The sequence below is a fragment of the Danio rerio genome, chromosome 8 (assembly GCF_049306965.1).
Source record: "Danio rerio strain Tuebingen ecotype United States chromosome 8, GRCz12tu, whole genome shotgun sequence".
NCBI lineage: Eukaryota > Metazoa > Chordata > Actinopteri > Cypriniformes > Danionidae > Danio > Danio rerio.
Window position 1 is genome coordinate 44,307,137 of NC_133183.1, and position 21,802 is coordinate 44,328,938.

The 21,802-nt window shown below is 33.1% G+C and overlaps 1 protein-coding gene across 2 annotated transcripts; it reads right to left on the reverse strand.

Annotated features, from left to right (window-relative positions):
• Positions 1-5,050: 5,050 nt before the first annotated feature.
• eif2d (eukaryotic translation initiation factor 2D) lies at positions 5,051-19,620 on the reverse strand. Of its 2 annotated transcripts, none has more exons than XM_073909262.1 (15): positions 19,514-19,620; positions 18,433-18,623; positions 18,266-18,349; positions 18,100-18,190; positions 14,521-14,628; positions 14,155-14,417; positions 13,964-14,081; positions 11,540-11,585; positions 11,346-11,452; positions 10,982-11,137; positions 10,802-10,891; positions 9,592-9,687; positions 9,182-9,302; positions 5,301-5,475; positions 5,051-5,216 (listed from the first exon to the last, which is right to left on the reverse strand). In XM_073909262.1, the coding sequence occupies exons 1-15, from the start codon at positions 19,519-19,521 to the stop codon at positions 5,146-5,148; spliced, it is 1,725 nt and encodes a 574-aa protein (XP_073765363.1). In that variant the 5' UTR covers positions 19,522-19,620; the 3' UTR covers positions 5,051-5,145.
• Positions 19,621-21,802: the final 2,182 nt, after the last annotated feature.

Consider the following 21,802-nt stretch of genomic DNA (forward strand, 5'->3'; position numbering starts at 1 on the left):
TAGCACTGAAGTTCCCTAACCGAAGGGGAACGTTTGAGGTTACAGAAGTAACCTTCTGTTACTTGATCGTGATCTTTTGCAATATGTTGCACTTAAATAAAAATATAAGTATATATAATATATAATATATAAGTATATTTAATGGTGTATAACATTTAATTTGTTATCTAAGTACTGAAAATTACCGCGTACATCATGCACATTCCACCTAACGCAGTGTTTGTGTCGGGTCAGCTGTTCAGCAGTACCTGAGTGGAACTGTTGTCACAAGATGTTTAAAAAAATTCCGCCACTGCACTTCATTTATTCATTATTTTGAGGAGCTGAAGCTGATGAGGTAATAATACAACTTCTTCGCTAAACTGAATAGTTCTAACTACTAATGAGGCTTAACATTTGTTTCCACAGTATAAAAATATGTGTAGTTTTGGTGAAATAAAATAACTGTAATTGATAAAATGTGCATCATATCAATGCATACATGCAAATTAGTCAAAAAAACGTAAATTGTACTACGTTTCTAGATATGATATAGATATCTAGGTATATTTATCTAGATATGATATAGCCAGTCACATCTGTTTCTGAAATAGTTAAATCACAGTGAGCTCATGCATCTAGCATATTGTATAGCTATTTTACTGTAACATGCTATGTCAATTAGCATGGGATTATAAATCGACTTATGAAAATACCTGAGATGGCTGGAAGAAGAATACAGTTGAAGTCTGATTAGCCCCAGTTGAATTATTGGCCCCCTGTTTATTTTTTTCCCTCATTTCTGTTTAACGGAGAGAAGATATTTTCAACACATTTCTAAACACCATATTTTTTTTTATAGCTCGTCTCTAATATCTGATTTATTTTATCTTTGCCATGATGACAGTAAATAATATATGCCTAGACATTTTTCACGACACTTCTATACAGCTTAAAGTGACATTTAAAGGCACGTTAGGGTAATTAGGCAAGTTATTGTATAACAATGGTTTGTTCTGTAGACTATCAGAAAAAAATTTAGCTTAAAGGGGCTAATGTATTTGACCCTAAAAGGGTTTTTTTAATGTAAAACTGCTTTTTTCTAGCTGAAATAAAGCAAATAAGAATTTCTTCAAAAGAAAAAAATATTATCAGACATACAGTGGAAATTTCCTTGCTCTGTTAAACATCATTTGAGAAATATTTAAAAAAGACAATAAAATTTAAAGGGGAATAATAATTCTGACTTCAACTGTATAAACATTTATTATCGCAGTCGTGATCAGTTTAAGCCTTTTTATGTTTATTTAGATCTTATTTTCATTCAACTACAGCAATAGATGCCTTCATCCATATTAAGGATTTCCTGGACTGTTCTACTACTTTTGTGAGGCATATATGGAATTTCTGCTCAATGAATGAATGAAACAGGCATTAATTGCATTTAAAGTGCTACAATGCCCACATCACCTTATTTTGAGGAAAACTGAAAAAAATCTCCCTCAAAAGAAATTTGAAGTAAACACATTTCTAGCATATAAATCTTTTTATTTTTTGTACTATTTTTGATAAAATTGTTATTATGTCAAAAATAGTAGCCTATTGAATATCAATATTTTGCGAGGTATTAAATTTAGAAATTCCAGTATCTTGACAACACACTTTAGTTAATCACTCTGTCCAACTGAACATGTTTGTAGCTTTGTATCACATTGGATAACACCTCACACTATAAAATAAATCATATTTCCAGATTTGAAGACATGCAGAAAATTACATTTTCAAAAAACAAACAGAAACTGCAAATCAGAAGAGGAGATAGGAGGCTCAAAAGGTTCAATATGGCTCACAACAGACTACTAAATGAGAAGTGGGATAACTAATTAATGTTTTTGTTAAACCTTTTTGGTGTTACACGTCACAAAGCTTTAGAATTTATTGCTAAAAGTCAACTCAAAAGCCCTATTTATTATTAAACCATTTTTAAATCTATTTTAAAAGTAGAATACCTTATGAAAGTGGTGGTATTTTAGCGGGGTGAATTAGAACATTATTTTTTTATTGGGTGGGAGGGGTTGGGGGGGGGGGGTCAGTCTGAACTGCGGTCTTAACAGAGGAGAACTGGTAGAGTTGGCAGAGCAAACTTTCCCTTTGGCAGAATTGATCCCCCCGATAAACTTTAGCACAGAGCTAGCACCCCAAATCAAATCTAGACCAGTTTATTGACCTCTTCTGTGATTACTACAGGGAAATCACCCCGTTGCTGCCAGGGGTCATTTCAGCATCTTGCTGGAGAGGAGTCTGGATGCAGACCTGGTGTAGTGCAATCTGAGCTGCATCTAATGCTTTTTAATGGGCTCACCTAACCCCACCCCTAACCCTACCCCTCACAGTGACGTCACTCGCTCCATTTGAGTGTGTTTTGTCTGACATTGCATCGATGAATGATGCAATACCAGCTTGCATCATAAAGGCTGCATCCAGATACTATTGTCTTGCTGGATAGCTTACAAAAGCATTTGCATTTGTAGGTCACTTCACCTGTTCTTCAGAATGATAATTGAGGGACTTGTGGTCCACAGTTCAGCAACTGTGAACCTCAAAGTGCAGATGATGTTCAAGGTGCTGTCACTCTTTAGGCAATAATGAAAATATTAATTCATTCCTTTTTTTTTCAACTTAGTCTCTTTATTAATCAGGGGTCATCACAGCGGTATGAACGGCCTCATCAAAATATATAAAATATAAATCAAAAAATTTGACTTGAACTGTACGCCTAGTCTATTTTTATACATGCTCTAGTGTGTATCCTTATGTATGTATGCATCGCTCTCTTTCTATCTCTCTGGCCACAAGATGGCACTACTTCCATAGTGCTAACCACTGCTGCTTCTGTTCTTTACTTGTTTTCCATTCACAGGTCAATTCAGGTCCATCAATTTCATCAGTGATCACCATGACTATAAAATCTTATTGCAAGTGGATGCCAGTGCCTAGAATGCCCACTGGACATACGACCCTGCTCAGGGGACAAATTAGTTACAGATGAATGATGAGTCATTCATAATTGCAAAGCAGTTTCCATTTCCTTGGTAATCCATAAAATTGCTATAATTTATTTTGAGAAACATTAGAATTGTACAACGCGAAGTGCACTGGTGAGCTGAACAAGTGGCAATACTTAACCCTTACTTCTATGTATTTAAACATGCATACACATACTGTCCAAATTTACTTCTTTTTGACTGTTATGTTCAGTCTTAAAACATCCACTAAATTAAATTAACCCCCCCCCCCCCCCTCACCACCCATTTTAGTTGCATAAATCTGCCTTAGTCCTGATCATAACAACCAAACGTTTTTTTAATCCAGGATTTTGAGTCTTTAATTGCAAAAATCATAAATTATGTAGCTGATTTAGAGGAAAAACACAATATGACTTATTTTCAATAAGTAATAAGTAAATAAATAAGTAAATAAAAGGTAATTGTGGACTGGATGTTTTTAAAAAGCAAAGCCATGATACCACATTATCATACATTCTAGTTATTGCTGTGTGTGTGTATATGTATTTGTGTGTGTGAGAGAGAGATCTTTGCACGCTTACTTATTACATCTGAGAAAATCTAAATATACACTTCTGCTCTCAGAAATTCATGGAGTAAACAAAAACAAAGGCACCTGTTGCCTTTTGATATTAAGAAGTATGTGTAGCCTATATGTGAAACGCTTGTTTTTTCTTGGTGTTTTCTTTTCTTTTTCTTTCATTTACTCCAAGTAGTTCTGAAAGCTGAGTTGTATATTTAGATTTTTTGATATGAAAAATATTTATATTTTGGCAGATCAAGGTAAGTGGGGAATTAGATTTGCGCAGTTTTAGGCAGAATAATTAAGTAAACAAAACATTTAAACTAAACTGATGAATATAATTATCACATTTAGCAAAGTTGTTTTGTACATTTAGTCTGATGATTTACTAAAATAAAATAAAAAAAAGAAGAAAAAAAATGTCATTATAATAGTACCTCAATGGCTTTTTGGGTTTGGAAATTAGTTTTATGTATGTATATGTATGCATGTATATACGTGTATATATATATATATATATATATATATATATATATATATATATATATATATATATATATATATATATATATATATTGTCACTATTGTTGGAAATAGTATTATTAAACAACCTGTATATTGGTTACTACATGTATATCTATGCACACTGCTATATGTTGATGGTCTACTGCATGTTTTTCTTTGATTACATAATTTAAAATAAAAGAAAAAAATGAAGAAAGATAATACTTGTTTGTAGAATTAAAAATAAAAAAGAGAACATTTTAACAACTTCAATTAGGCTACAGTTTCTACTGTTTTTATACAAATATAACCAGCCATCATTGATTTCACACATCATTTCAGTGTTACCCTCTTTCAGTTAGTTACTTCTATTTCTGTTACCATGTGTACTTTTTGTTATCATGTTAGTACTTTCTTATATCATTTTAAATCAGTGTCTGAGATAAGGGTAAATGTGTTTTTATTTGAGCAATTATACAATTACAGTTAACCTTACAAAATACTAATACTAAATGTGCTTCATACAGTATATACACAGACCTGCAGTGCCCCAGGAACCAACCTTTAACATTTTAAGTTTTATCACTCAATGATCAATCACTTATAAGGCTGAAATTGTCAATTTTGAAGTTTTATTTTTTTCAGGGTCTAAACGTACTGAATGCAAAAATAAGTAAACAAGCTGAATCCTATTCCAAGTTCCATTGCAATTCACAGTTTGTGACAGTATATACTTTTCTTCTTCAGGTACTTGGCAATACATCATTATAAAAGATGAAAGTCATTCAAAGAGAGGTATGATTAGTTGTATCTGTCGGATCGGAATGGCAGACTAATGCTTAAGGCACTTCCATCATATAAAGCTCTAAATGAGTCTGTCCATCACAGCTTTATTTTTTTGTAATTGTGTGATGATGAACTGGGCTCTGTTGAGGCAACATTATGCTAAAATTGAGATAAAATTAAGAGATCACTCAGAATGAAATAAGATTTGTTTAATGAACAAATTATCTTGTGGTAGAACAAGACAATTTCATGTTACAGCAACACATGGTGCTTCTGGTAAGATGCTTTCTATTTCTTCTTGCCTGGTTTGGGTGCTTTGTCAAGACCTTGCACATATTTCCGTGGGATCTGATACCGATCTGTAATGAAGAAAAAGATATACACTTACACACAGATTGGAGCTAAAGCTATAGACAGTCATATTTTGCTGGACTACACACTACCTAGCAGCAGTTTTCCAACATGTTGGACCTGGTTTCCCTGGATCTGCACCAGAACTCTGTTTTTGGCTCCTGGGCAATCATGGAGGACACAGCTGGCTTGAACCTGATGCTGCAGAGCTTCTGCTACCATAGCTGGATCTAAACCAAATGCCTCCAGATTCTTAATTACAGTAACCTTAATAAATAGGAGAATGAGTCCTATTAGTGTTTTACATTAAACACAAAAAACATACAGTTGAAAACAAAACTATTAGCCTATTACTATCCTATGACATTTTAATTCTTATAAAATATTTCAATATTTATATTTAAAGTGGAGAATATTTTTTTCAGCATGTTTAAAACTAATAGTTAAAAAAAATCTAATAACAAGTTCATTTAGTCTTTGCCATGGTGACAGTGCATACTATTTTTCTTATTTAGCAAGATACAAGTATTCAGCTTAAAGTGCAAATTAAAAAACTGCCATGGCATGACAAATTCAACAAGGTATTAAAAAGATTCCTCAGAGACTTCGGTCCATGTTAACATGATAGTACCACACAGTTGCTGCATATTTGTCAACTGCACATCCATGATGTGAATCTCTGGTTTCATCACATCCCAAATGTGCTCTACTGAATTGAGAACTGGTGACTTTGGAGGCCATTTGAGTACAGTGAACTCATTGTCATGTTCAAGAAACCAAACTGAGATGTTCTGCACTTTATGATATGGCACGTTATTCTGCTGGAAGTAGACATCAAAAGATGGGTACACTGTGGTCATTAAAGCAATGGACATGGTCAGCAAAAATACTCAGGTAGGCTGTGGCATTGACACAATGCTCAATTGGTACTAATGGGCCCAAAGTGGGCCAAGAAAATATCCCCCACACCACCAGCCTGAACCGTTGACACAAGGCATGATGGATGTTGCTGATGCCAAATTCTGGCCCTACCATGCAAAATGTTGCAGACAAAATTGAGACTATTGTCCAATTTTGGTGAGCCTGTGGGAATTGTAGCCTCAGTTTCTTGTTCTTAACTGACAGGAGTGGCACCCGTTATGGTTTTCTGCCACCTCAAGAATCGATATGTTGTGCGTTCAGAGATGCTCTTCTGCATACCTCGGTTGTAACGAGTGGTTATTTGACTTTCTGTTGCCCTCCTATTAGCTCAAACCAGTCTGGCCATTATCATTTGACCTCTGGCATCAACAAGGCATTTGCGCCCACAGTACTGCAGCTCACTGGGTATTTTCTCTTTTTCAGACCATTCTCTGTAAATCCGAGAGATGGTTTTGTTTGTAAATTCCAATAGTTCAGCAGTTTCTGAAATACTCACACCAGCCCGTCTGGCACCAACAACCATGTCACATTCAAAGTGACTTAAATCACCTTTCTTTCCCATTCTGATGCTTGGTTTAAACTGCAGCAGATCATCTTGACCATTGCTGCATCCCAATTCGCACACTATCCGTCCTAAATAGTATTTGAAAATAGAATTAGTATGTCCCAAATCATAGTATGTTGAAAAGAGTATGTCAAAGGTTTCTGGATGGTTTACTATTTCCGGTCAAAATTTTAAGTGTAGAACCGTCCATACTTTAACTGCTGATATTGCCCACAGTGCATTGCACGTTAAATGTAAATTCGATTAGAACTACAAACGCAGATGAAAGGTGTAATTAAACTACAAACATGATGGACTCACGAGACCAGCTTTCAAGTAGAGAGGCTTCGGTAAAGATGTTGGTATGACTGTTAATTAATATCTAGCCAACTGGAAAATATTTAAATTGTGTTGTCTGTGTTATATTTCATCTGCAACCAAAATACTGAACTTGTATTAAGACATGTTTGGACATTAACGTCTGAATGCAGAATTACCCAAAAAACCTGAGGAGATTTCTCTGCATGAAAGACTTGGGAATGAGAGATTAACCTGCTGCCGCTTCTCCAATAAGGTAGGAAATTAAATACGACAGAAATGTGAATAATGTGTTGAGGATGGACAGGGCTCATAACTTAGCAACACAACGATCTGTTAATGAAGAAGTAGTACTGTGTCCAAAAGCTTGCTGTTACACACTCAAAAGTTTAATTTTTCTTTACAAAAAAAGTACATACTGTAACTTAGGGCATAGTATAAGTATGCGAATTGGAATGTAGTTGCTGCCATGTGATAAGCTGATTAGAAATTTGGTTTATCGAGCAGTTGGACAGGCAGGGCCGGATTAACATAAGGGCTAAGTGGGGCTGAAGCCCTAGGGCCCACAGAAGAAGGGGGCCCTTGATTGGCTAAAGAATTCATTTCCGATATGACGTGGAAAACGCCTTTTTGCATTATGCTGTCTCTCGTCGATACTGTAAAGTATTACTTTCAGTTCGCTGCTATTCAAAAACAGTGATGCCGGCACTAAACTGGGGCTCAGAGTGGCTGTAGCCAAATCAGAATATTAAATAGCCCTGTTTAGGCCTTTTAGTCACCCATAAGGGTGATCAGATGTCCAAATTTTCCCAAGACAGTCCTTTATTTCGGCAGTACAGCGAGAACCGTCCAGTCAAAGGTAAGCTAACTAAGCTCCACGTAGAATAAAAACTCAAAACGGTCTTTCAATTAAAAAAAAAAAAATTCAAATGGTCTTCATCTGTTACTACATGTACACTTGTACACTTGTAGTAACAGAAGCTGGAATAGGCAGAACCATACTGAATGGACTCACAACTGCGCGGCAGTTACAGCTGGACTTAAACTGGCACACGTCTGCACAATTCTTCCATCACACAATATAACCGAGACAGTGTGCGAGCAAATCAAAAAGCCTACACAAGCAGTTATCAACATATCCATCGTTGCAGAGAGTTTATCTCAAGTAAATACACTCAGTTATGCTTTACAATAACTGAACCAGTTAAAAAGCTAACTTTTTTATAAATGTTTACTTTGTCCCGTTTATGAAATTGACAATAATAGTATAAAGCAATAAAACATTGGGACTGACTTTCATTAGACATTATCTGATACTAAAATAAAAAAAATAAAATAAAAAAATAAGGATGCTATCCTTTTGTAACTAAGAAGACCACAATAAGCTATTTTGGATATTTGAAGCATGGATATTAAATATATCCTGTCATTAGAGAGCATATGGTCAGCTAAAGTTCTACAGAACCCTTTTAAAGGTAAACCCCTATTCAAAGTATTTATTATAAAGCACTAATTAAGGAAGTATTGCAAATGGTTTATGTTTTTTTTTTGGCTGATTTTTGCAGCCTGTTTGAATTTTAAAGTTCATAATATGTGAGTACTTAGTTTTGTATACTTGCATACTTGTATTCTTTTTAATAAAGCAGAGAAAAAATATAATAATCAAATATAAATGGTGTAAAATTAGATAATAATAATAACAACAACAAATAATATGTATATATATATAAACACACACACACACTTTTGTGAGATAAAACATTTTTTGCTATAGCCTGAGAGCCCACTGTGTTCTTATTACGGCCTTGTGGACAGGTGTAACTAATTAAGTAGCTGGTGACTGTATGTATGTGTATGTGTGTGTGTGTAGGGGCTATAGGTGTTTCACAGAAGGGCTAATAATTTAGATCGTTTCAACTGTCTCAAAATTTGGTTTGAGCGTAAAAAAACCTCTTACTATGACAACAACTCCAAAATGAGCTTCAAAGAACTTATTGATACTATTAAAATTTACTAACCGAATAATCCTCGTATGAAGGACTTAATTAAGGTAATGAGAGTAATGAGAAAGCTACAGGCAGGTGAGTATTTAATCAAAGCCAGATCAAAACTTTGCAGGACTGAGACTTTCCAGGACCAAACTTGCCTACTCGTTGTATATATACCCATAGACTTATGATGACTCCATACCTTCTTATTTGAGCCCCTTGAGGCTACCGTAATGTCTATGGGCTCCATCTGTCCTTTCTTTACCACAGGAGGTTGACCTGGAAATAGAACCTCATGGCACGCCTGCATTCTGATGAGAGTCCTGCATGTACATAGAAAAACTGTTTGCATTCAAGCGTGTTTGAGATCAATATGTCTGTAAAACATTGTTTTTAGAAAGACATTCCAGATCCATACACTAGCACATTCTCATACACAAAGTAGTTATGAATAAAGAATGTTTTTTTTTTTCTGTTACCAATCCATATTTTAGAGATTTTACAAATTAGTTTTGCAGATTAAATAAGCATTTGCCGTGAAAAAAGCTGATTCTGTATGTGATTTTATTTATTTATTTTTTTTTTACACACCATAGCACATTTTTGTGTTACCTGCTAATAAGGTCATCCCATTTCAACATCTCCACTTCCTGGTACTCCGACTTCTCCAGCAAACAGTCACAAAGTGTAGGGTTAATAATAACATAACTGGTTAACAAAAGAAGAGAGAAAGTCACTTTAGCTGAACCTTCTGATTGTTGAACTCTGCACACACACAGTACCAGGGTTTCTGCAGGTTTTATCAAGTCCAACGTAAGACTTTTAAGATCCTTTTAAGACCATTATGAATGACATTTTAGACTTATACAGGGCTAAACACTGATGACTATGTCTAATGGTACATTTGGGCCAATGTAAATGGATTATTAATATTTTTTTTTTTTTGCTTGCCACAAAAAATCAAATGTAATGTTTTTTAGCGACATACTTTAATGTATCAAAACAAAGAAACATGTATATCCTATTTTCAACATAATATTTATTTTTTACGACAAGTTTAACATTGTTACCAATTATATTTATTGTGGAGGCAATTACATAATTAATCAAAAATATATATATCTTGGCTTTTGGTCCAAATTGTGATAGAGTAACAACTTCTCTTGATTGAGATAACTTCTATTGAACCTAATGAATTTTTGTTATAAACCCTTAAGTTCAAGTCTATTTATAAATATTATGTCTACTCAGCCTTTCTACCGTTTTTGTATGACTGGAAGATATCATAACGAGATAAATTGCTCTGTTATTATCATGAGGAACTGTGTAATTGTTTTTAGTTTTCTTTGGTGATTGAATGATTGACATCACGATTGGGTAGCTTTACTTGGACAGAGGAAAACTAAGACCTGTTTAAAATCAACCAACAACTCAATATTTTAGTGAATTTAGTGAATTTTTTTAAGGCCTAAAATTTTGTTTTTGAAATTTAAGACATTTTAAGACTTGCTTTAATTTAAGACTTGCTAAACCTGTGGAAACACTGAGTACTAAAATCATGAAAAAAAAAAAAAAAAACATGCACCGATGTTAAATATTAAACATTTGGGGTCTGTAATATTGTAATTTCTTTGGAAAACTTAATACATTTGATCAATGTAAGGCATCCTTACTGAATTCGAATTAAATATGTTTAATACAAAATATGTACATTTGAACAAAATTTAGTGAATCAAAAGTAATATTTGAAACTTTTTTCAAATATTTTAACATTCAAACTGTTGAACGTGACATAAAAGGTGCCAAGAACTTTTAAACTTACTTCTTATTGATTTCATTGACAAGTTCATTTTTCTTCACATATTCTGTAATGATATTCCTAACTTCAGTGGCCTTTAGAGATGTTCCCTTTCTGAAACACAAAAGTTTATTCACTCAAAACCTCAACAATCCCACTAACAAACTTAAAAAATAAATAAATAAGATGTTTCCACTCGTTAACTTTTTGTGGGCATCCTGAAAAAGCGGCTCCAGGCGTGCAGTAACCCCATAAAGTGGTGTGATTTCCGGGGGTTGATATTCAACCTCACAAGCCCCATCGCCCTCTTCAAATTCTTTCTCTAGTGCACAGTCCTCAGGTATTTTGAAAGAGCACAACCTGTAGAGTATAAAATAGAAATAAATATACAGATTTACCTCATAGTTAACACTTACTCCATATTGGAAAAAATATAATATTTAATAAAAGAATATAATAAAAATAACATATTTATTTACTAATTATTATTTATATTATTAAATTACTTTTATTATATCAATATTATTGTATTTTATTAATGGATTAGATAAATTATGCGACTACATACTCAGGGTTTCTCCAGTCAACATCCACAATGCTCTCTACACCTTTGCTCAGCTCCTTCACCTGAAGCAAACTGTGATCTCTTTGCATGATTTGCAAAAACTTGGAAAGCTGAGGGGAAAACAAAAAGAAAGATTGTGATATTTGAAATAATATAGCTTATAGATAATAAAATCTTACAATCTGCGAACAGCCCACCTTTTTATAACTGGATTTCTTGATATCTAGTTGCTTTCCTCTAGGACTGTGGGGTACAACGGAGAAGTTGTGAGCAGCTTTTAAAAATTACTCAAAAATGCACACAATAAAGTGTATAAATATTAAAAACCCACTTATTAAAATTATTATTAAAATTGTCTTACAGTAAAATATTTTGTAGCACAAACATTTAACATTTTGAAACATAATTTATTCAATTAATAGCAAATTATTTAGCATCATGATCATTCTAATATGCTGAAACAATATTTCTTAATATTATTAAAACAGTTGCACTAAATCTTTTCATTCATGCAATCAGTAATAAACTGTCCAAGAATAATGTAAGATACTGTGATAATTATAAAGATCAAAAGAACAAAATGAATTTAAACAACAAAATACCTTACAACATACAACCACAAATCAGAAAAATTTGGGACAGTATAGAAAACGCAAATAAAAAGAAATAAGTGATGTCTAAATTTACTTTGCATTGTATTTACAATAGCACATTATTTAATGTGTTCCTCATGATTTATTTATTCTTTTATATGAACACGTATTCTGTCGGCGCCAGTGGTGTAGTGGTTAGTGTGTCGACACATGCACTTCAGGGCTCACAGCGACCCAAGTTTGATTCCGCCTCGCGGCCCTATGTCAATCCTTCCTCTCTCTCTGCTCCTCATGCTTTCCTGTCAATTCTCTCTATTATATATATATATATATATATATATATATATATATATATATATATATATATATATGTGTGTGAGTATAAAAAAAAAAAAACGCTTTCCAATTAAAAAAAAAAAAAAGTTGAATCAATAAAGCATTTACCATTTATTATTTGTAATGTTGCCATTCCTTTTCACATCACTTAATAGACATTTAGGGACTGATGATGTGTTTCAGGTGCATATTGCGCTACAAAATCTCTATGTACTTTTCAGCAGTAATAGTACCATAACAAAAGTGCAATTTACCATTGCCAAGGCCCTGAGACAACCACATACCATGACAGACCCTGGCTTTTGGACTTGTTGCTGGTAACAGTATGGATAATTTTTTTTTTATTTAATCCGGAGCACACAATGTCCATTTCCCCTCAAAAATACCTCATAGTGATTCATCTGACCACAGTACACATTTTCGCAGTGTGATGGTCCATCCCAGATGCCTCAGAGAAGTCAATGGCACTTCTGGACACTGTTAACATAGGGCGTCCTTTTGGCACGGTACAGTTTTAACTGCCATTTAAGGATGTAACTACATATTCTGGTACTTGACAAAGGTTTGCCAAAGTAGTCCTGAGCCCATGTGACAATTCTTCATGCAGTGCACAGTAGTTCAGAGATCACAGTAATTGAGCTTAGGCTTGTGCCTTGTCCTTTACACACAGAAATTCCTCCAGTTCTCTTGAAGGTGAAATATAAAGATGTCTTCCAATCTTTCTTTGCGGAACATTGTTTTTAGACATTTCAATTATTTTCTCACATATCTGTTGGCAAACTGCCGATCCTCAGCTCATCTTTGTTCTTAAAGGACTAGACCTTTCTTGGATGCTGCTTTTGTACCAAATCATAATTACACCTGTAATCACCGGTCGACATCACCCGTTTCAGATCACATCATTATTTAACCATTTTACCTGATTACTAGCCCTAAATTGCTCCTGTCCCAACTTTTTGTGAATGTGTTGAAGGTCTGAATGACAAGAAAGAATATACAGCTGAAGTCAGAATTATTAGCAACCCTTTGATTTATTAGATTTTTTTCAAATATTTTCTAAATTATGTTTAACAGAGCAAGGACATTTTCACAGTATGTCTGACAAACATTTTTAATCTGAAGAAACTCTTAATTGTTTTATTTTGGCTAGAATAAAAGCATAAAAAAATTAAGGTCAAAATTATTAGCCCCTTTAAGCTATATTTTTTTCAGATTAGTCTACAGAACAAACCATAATTATACAATAACTTGCCTAAATAAACCCTAACCTGCCTAGTTACCCTAATTAACCTAGTTAAGCCTTTAAATGTCACTTTAAGTTGTATAGAAGTGTCTTATAACTAGTCAAATATTATTTACTGTCATCATGGCAACGATAAAATAAATCAGTTATTAGCAGTGAGTTATTAAAACTATTATGTTTATAAATGTGTTGAAAATATCTTCCCACCATTAAACAGAAATTGAAAAACAAAACAAACAGGGGGGCTAATAATTCTGACTTCAACTGTATATTTAAAAATTAAAGAAGTTGACCAGAACAACCATGAAATATTTTGTGTTCATAATGTCTGCAATGAAATACAAGTCAAAGTAATTTTTTAAATCCATAAAAATAAGATATGTTACACTAGTATAACACTGAGACTAGTAATAGGTATGATTTTTAAATAATATTAGTTGATAAATTACCAGCAGGACACCATGTGGTTACGCAGGAAGGTGCTGGTCAGTAGTGGAAGCTCTGACTTCTTAACTTTAGTTTTAAGTGCATGGAGGAAACACTGCAGCAATAACTCATCCATCTGCTCTGTAATGAGACAGACAGACAAGTCAAAACACCTATAAAAATGTCATGAAACACAAAGTCAAAGATATCTCACCTTGCGGAGATCTAGAATCACCCTCTTCTCCATCAATGTTTTCTCCCTCTTTATCCTCAACCGATTCTTCTTTCAACACCTCGTTTTCAGCCAGCTTCAGCTCCTGCAAGCTTTGACAAGCCGTTTCCACTGCAACATTTTCAGAGCTGTCTTTCACCTCCTCTTCTTCCTCCTCACATTCCTCACCCTCTTCTTCTCCCTCCACCTGTGTTGGAGAGTTTGTGACAGGTATAACTGGAGGATGCGTCTTATCCCCAAACGCCCTGTGGAGAATTTAAGGAAGAAGTCTGTAGAAAGTGAATGCATTAAGTGACAGGAATAGAAATCTAAATGAATGTAAAAACTAAATCGTTCTGTAAAGCATACCATAGCTGGTCCATGTATGTGTGTAAAACATTCACTCCTTTCCCCTTCATTCCACTGTTTCTCATCTCAGCACTTGACATAGCTGCTGTGCCAACAGCCACTGGTGCCCTTTAATACAAAATAAAAGTCACAAAATAACCATAAACAACATTTTGATGCATTTTTTTTTTTTATAATGTAGACCGAGTGCTTAAAGTGTTAAAGCTAAACAAAAAAAGAGCAACAATCAGATAATTTTCTGCATATTATTATTAAATGTATTTGCTCAACAAAGTAAAAATTAGCATGGTGATGTTAAACATATAGGGCCCTTATCATACACCCGGCTTTTTAAGTGTATTGGTGACAATTTGCTTTTGTATAATGTTATCATTATTAGCAGTATTATTTATTATATCCATATTTATATTTGTTTTATTAAAAACAAGCTTAGATTTCAGACCATATGGGGCACAGCATGTGTCTCTAGATATAACTTTTTGAACACACTTCGTTATTATTGTTCATTTATTAGTTTGCTGGATATTAAAACTGAATTTAGAAAAAGTTTTGAAACAAATATTAGCGCTTAATAAACAAAATTAATTATTTATAGGCTAATTGATGCCTGTGCGTACAAGGTTTCCTACCCACGAGAGCGAAAGTAGATAATGAGAGGCCTTATATCTCATTCTCGTGCTGCAGATGCTCTGTTTAACTGTTTTCTTGTTAGTGAAACTCTCAGTTTTTCCACTGACAAAGTCGTCATGTATATAGCAAATGCACTGGCGCGACGCAACTAGCTCTTAAAGGGAATGGGAGAGAAGGCTCTGATTGGTTTATTCGCAAAACACACCTATAACTCATTAAGAAAATAAGCTCAACCCTTTTAGACCATGCGCCACGGCAAAAAGTGAATTTTTCCTTCCTTATATTTGCAAAAGTGAATTCTGATACGCCCTGAACGCGTTTGCGCCCTGCGCTTTGCACTTTGTGCATGGATCGTCAAAATAGAGCCCTTTATTTTTTATATTTTTTGTTCAACTCAGGTAATCAGTAGATTGAGAATAAACTAAATTATTTTATTTTTGCAAGTTATGCTGAATTTGCTCCCCATGTTAAGACCTAAATCTATGACTGAAACTGACCTATTTGACAGTGGTTGTGTTTGTATTTGTAGTTTGGTTGTCTTGGTTCACAAAAGATAATTATAGGTTTGGTCCACTTAATTGTCACACAATACAATGAAGAGAAGAAGGGAAATACATTTTTTTGCAATAGAACAATAGAAGGTTATGAAGGAAGGAATTGGCATTTATATAGAGCATTTATTGTGTATTGCCATACACCCAAAGCTCATTTACTATCATATGAGTGAGTCTTTCCTCATCATCACCATCAGTGTGCAGCATCCACCTATAACAGCAGCCACAGGACAACAGTGCCAGTGCGCTCACCACACACCAGCTGCAGTTGGAGAGGAGAGACAGAGATAGAGCCAATTCAGTGGATGCACATGATTAAGAATTCATGATGGGTAAAGGCCAATGTAGGGAATTTGGCTAGAACACTGGGGTTACACCCCTTATCTTGCCAAGAAATGCCATGGGATGCTCAATAAACACAGAAAGTCAGGACAGCAGTTAAACATCTCATCAAAAAGATAGTGCTCACTGACACTATCCTGTCCCTATCCCTACACTGGGCCATTAGGACCCACACAGACCATGGTGCTATATGGCCATGTAACTTTCAGGGCAACCTGCTTTTTTAAGATGACCACTTTCAAATGTACACTGAAAACTAATTATTTCTGCAAAATTGTTGCAAACCTTTTATATGGGTTGAATTTAAACAAACAAATCCAATTTATGTCCAACTTAAATTGTTTGTTTAAATTCAGCTCAAATAAATTGTTTACAACCACTTAACTTAAAAAATGTAGGCCATCTTCCAGCCTTAAAAAATCCAAGAAGTCATCTTTAAATCATTTTTGTTGAGAACTTATAACATGTGTACATAAAATCTGTCAAAGAATCAAGGAACAGCTGACTTAGGCTATTTCTGCATTTATAAAGAAAATAAAGAGAAAAATTGTGATTAAGCATACAGCATTTTTCTTATAAAACTGCTGACTTTACATTGCCCCGTTTATTATAAAACAAAATCAGCAGTCAAAAAAACGTACAGTGAAAAGTTCAGTTGTACCTAAAATAGTCAGTGTGACCACACCATACTGCTAAATAATTTTTTTTTTTTGAATGAAGAAAGAAATAATTACAAAACCTTGTTTACATGACAAAAAAAAAAAAAAAAACAGTCATAGTTTGACACTAAATGTCATATTGTAAATGTGGACATTTCATCACCTTGGAATTATAAGGTTCTTTCTGCATTCTGAATGATTTTGAGATAATGAGCTTTAAAGTTTTTGGATTCCATATCAAACACTATGTGTGTAACATTTGTTTTTGAAATAAAATCTTAAAATGTAAACAACTTAAAAAAAACATAATGTAAATAAGTTGTCATTTAATAAAAATGTAAATAACTCATTTTTGACAAAAATGTCAGATAGAACTTTATAATTCTTGGGTGATGATTTGTTTGTGTCAACTGAGAGAGATAGGGACATGTTGTAGTTTCTAATTTTGCAATTAGCCTAAAAAAAAGAAAATTGTGCAATTTAAAAGGGCAGTTTTTACCTGTAAACAGTTACATTTGTGTATTGGTACTGTTAGTTAATAGTTAGCTGGTCAGTTATGAGCATTTATATACACACACACAAACACACACACACGCTATATATATATATATATATATATATATATATATATATATATATATATATATATATATATATATATATATATATATATATACATATATATATATATATATATATATATATATATATATATATATATAATGTATATAATACTCTTAAGTTTTTATTTTTAAAAATAATTAACCATTTCAGTCAGTTTGTCAACACTTCATTCATCATGTTTTTCTTGCATATGGCTTACAAAAAAAAAAATCTAAATTTCACTGCAAAGCAAATGTTTCTATTTAAATGTCTTAGAAATTATGTTTCACGACAGTAGCAAACAGTATGATTTGATGCTGTGTAACACTACATTTCATTATTGGACTTTTGATTATTTTAAGGATAATATTTTAATATTAATGATTATATTAAATGTTCAATAATCATTATTTGAAAGATGCTTTTGACCACAGTTTAGGAGCAAGTCCCAAAACACACTTGCAGCTAGTAAGTAGCATGTCTACTAACAAAAGGGCAAATATTTTGTTGGGTTATGGATAATTATTTTGGTGCTTTTAAATAACTTGGGTTTGAAAAAAATTCAACTCGGTGTACCTTTAAGCTATTTTGTTACATTTTACTTGCACAAAAGTAGAAAGAATTTTTTTTTTTTTTTTTAAATAAATCCACAGTTCAATATCATTCAAAAATCTATGCAAGGCTGATGTAGTTATAAGTTACAAACTTTTACCAAGTCCAGTTGTGGAACTTTAGGTTTAAAGCGGAATTACAATTATGCATACAATTAAAAATGCAGCGGGCAACATTACCTATTCATCACAAGAGTGACAGCACAGCATTCTCCTCGGTTAACCTCAGGAAGACCACTAGTTGATAACACTACACCTGGCAACATGAGATCTGCAGGAGAGAAATTAGTCAGACATGTTCTCAAAATGCATAAGCACTTACTAACAAACTAAAACAGGAGCTGACCTGCTCCGCCTGATAACTTCTGCAGGACTGGCGGCCATGTGGTGAATGCCGGTAGCATGTTGGGACATCGCCATAGTGTGTACACTAAGAAAAGAAAACAGAAACAAATTCGCATTTTAACACACATTACCTTCACAATAATGACAGATTGTGAACTGCAGATTCACCTGTTGGGAACAGTTGTTTCTCCAATTGAAAAAATATGGGATTTTTATGAAGGACATACAGAGTGACTGCGTCTCCTTTATGTGCATAAATTTTCACTATATTTAGCTCTTCTTTATTTGGAACAAGCTCATTCAGCTCCTCCACTGACAGAGAAGGGAAAGCAGCAGAGATATCAGCCCTCAGCTTCCTCCTGATGAACAGAAATTCCAACATGATAATTATGATCATAGCTTCAGCATATACAGCAAGATGAACGACATGGAAACTGCTAAACAATCTTATATTTTACCGTCTTAACAATCACATAGTAAATTAATGTAGAGAAAGACAGCTTTAGACCTTTTCTGATCTTATCTGAAGTTTTATTCTTTCATCAAGTACACTCTTGAATTTAGAAACGTAACGTTATGTATTATCAATGAAAGGAGTGTTAAAAGGTAGTAATAATAATAATAACGCAGTAGCAAAATACAACACTGACCATTACAAAAAGGTATCATTCATTCATTCACAAATAGTTTTGTAAGGTTTTTATGTAAAGACAACATATGGTCTTGAATAACGTTACATACATAGATACATGCACACATACATACATAAAAGGTGGGAAAACGATGAGCATAAATCAAAGTCCATTCATCTATGCCTTGAAAGTGAATAGTTACCTTTTAATGAACTAACTTATTTATTTCACTTCAATTTGTTTTTAAAATCTATGTTAACTGGTTGAATACCTGTCAGATCCCTTGATAACAGTGTTAGATTTCACGCGAAAAGCTTTTGCAAACATCTCTGTATTCGGATGAAGTATTTGGAAGAAGCCTCTTAAAATGAACTACTGCGGTGAGTTTTGTTTATTCCCATACTCTAAAAACAAGAATTTTACAGCAATCGCCTACTGTTCCCCCTAACGGCATGCGCGTGGTACACTGAAATATGTCCGGCTAGAAATTACCGGTGTATGTTAAAGGGACCGCCAGATCAGTAACTCCCGTAAGAGGTTTAAATCGTTGTTTCATGCTTTGGATTGTGTATTTCTATCGATATGTTACCCCCAAAAGTAAACAATGATGTACTAACGTGATCATGTCCCTCGTTCTTTTTTTCTTTGATTAACGTTACTATAAAAAAGTGGTTTGAAGGTTGCCATAGATATATACACGTCTATGGAAGGTTGCCACGTCCGCGGTTTTCCCGCAGAAATGGGCTATTTATAACTAGGACTAGACATAATCTGACGACTTTTCTTGTATTTCTGCGCGTAATTTTGTATAATAAATAAATAAAAGTAATAAATAAATAAATAAATCTGTGCATTTATGATTATGACAGAATGATTTTGGAAGTATAGAAACTAAAAACTTAAAACATAAATTAAAATAAAAAAATCTAAGTATCTACGGTAAACAAATAAGTTTTACCTACTAAAAGACAGAAAATTTTACTTTGCAAACAGTATTGTAAATAAATCAACATTTGCATATTAATGAGTTTTTGTTAATGATTTATTGCAATTTATATAAAAATAATGAATATAAAAAAAAAAAAAAAAAAATATATATATATATATATATATATATATATATATATATATATATATATATATATATATATATATATATATATATGCAATGTAAATATACATTTACACACATTTACATAAGTAAATTGATTGACTCAATGATTAGCTAAAAATGGATGTATTTCTGGATATCGCAGGCTTATTAATATCCACTTGCCACAGTTTTTTTTATTTTATTTTTTTTTTTTTATTGTGACTTAAATGTCTCTGCTCTTTTAAAGGTAAATCTATTGCATTAATTTAATTAATGATTGTATTAAAATAATTTACTCTATAGCCTACCAAATTGATATTAAATTAATGATAAAAAAAACTATTATAAAACTAAGCACACTCTTGTAAAATGCGGATAGAGCCCCTGCTTCATTTTTTCATTAACAGATTGACAAGACTCTCAAAGTTTGTTTCTAAATAATAACTGCAAAAGTATATGTAATCAGAAGAAAGACTGCCTGAATCTAATCTATAAAATGTTTTAATATTTTTAAATAATCTATTTTGAATATATTTCATTTAAAAGTAATTTCACAAGTTGGGGGTTCACTTCCGCCTTAGTTGTTTTCCCACAATAACTGGATGGAATATATGGCATTCACTTGAAGACACCATGTCAGCTGTACTGTCAATCTTAAGGAATTTGTTTTAAACAATAATTGCTAATAGTGTCAATTTCAAAGAAGAAACCGTGTATAATTCATACAGTGATGTAGAATAGCTTTTATTAAAAAAACTAATTTCTAATAACTGATTTATTTAATATTTGCCATGATGACAGTACATCATATTTTGCTGGATGTTTTTCAAGATACTAATAGTCAGTTTAAAGTGCAATTTAAACACTTGACTGGGTTAATTATGTTAATTGGGTTAACTAGGCATGCAAGTAAGGGTAACTAGGCAAGTCATTTTTGATAATGGTTTGTTCTGTAGCCAATCCAAAAAAAAAATATATATATATTAATAATTATATTGCTTAAGGGGCCAATAGTATTGACCTATTTTACAAAAAAATAAAATAAAATAAATAAATGATACATTACAGCCAGTAAGACTTTATCCAGAAGAAAAACTAAATATTATAGGAAATACTGTGAAAATGTCCCTAATTTGTTAAATATTACTTGAGCGGGATTTGAAAGTAGAAATTTTGCACAGGAGGGTTACTAATTTTGCCCTCAAGTGTAAATATTTTACTAATGTAGGGGAGTAACGCAGGTTTAAATGTAACACTCCTAATAACCAATTAAACTGTTGGGGAATAAGATAAACAGTTTAATAAAAAGTCTGGTGTCCAATGATGAAGCAATTAAAAAATGAAAAATTTACTGAAGATAGTTTGCAGTTCTATGGCAGAAGGGCTTCACAATCAGAATGAGTTTGCAGGCCGATCTGACTTACAGTACAACAATGCAGCAATTGTACTCTTTACACAAGTCCAGAAAAGGTGGGATCCAGGTAAACAGTTCTTATTGGTTACAGCAAAAATAGACGTGTGCGTAAATGTGTGCGTCAATGAAGTAGTGTATCTAGCTCCAGATATGGATGGCCACATGGTTCTGGGGGTTAAGTCGACCCTAAATTATTAAGAGTTTTAAGGTATTTACTCAGGATTAACCATGATATGCTTGCGAGGTTTTCACCACAGTGTCATCAGGCGTCTTCCTGCCAATTATTAAACAATTTAGGCGAAATTTGGATGAGAAACACAGAAGAAACCATTTTTTTTTTTCAGTATAAATTTTTTTTTTATTATACTCTATATTTTTTTATTTAGAAGAAATCTGTGG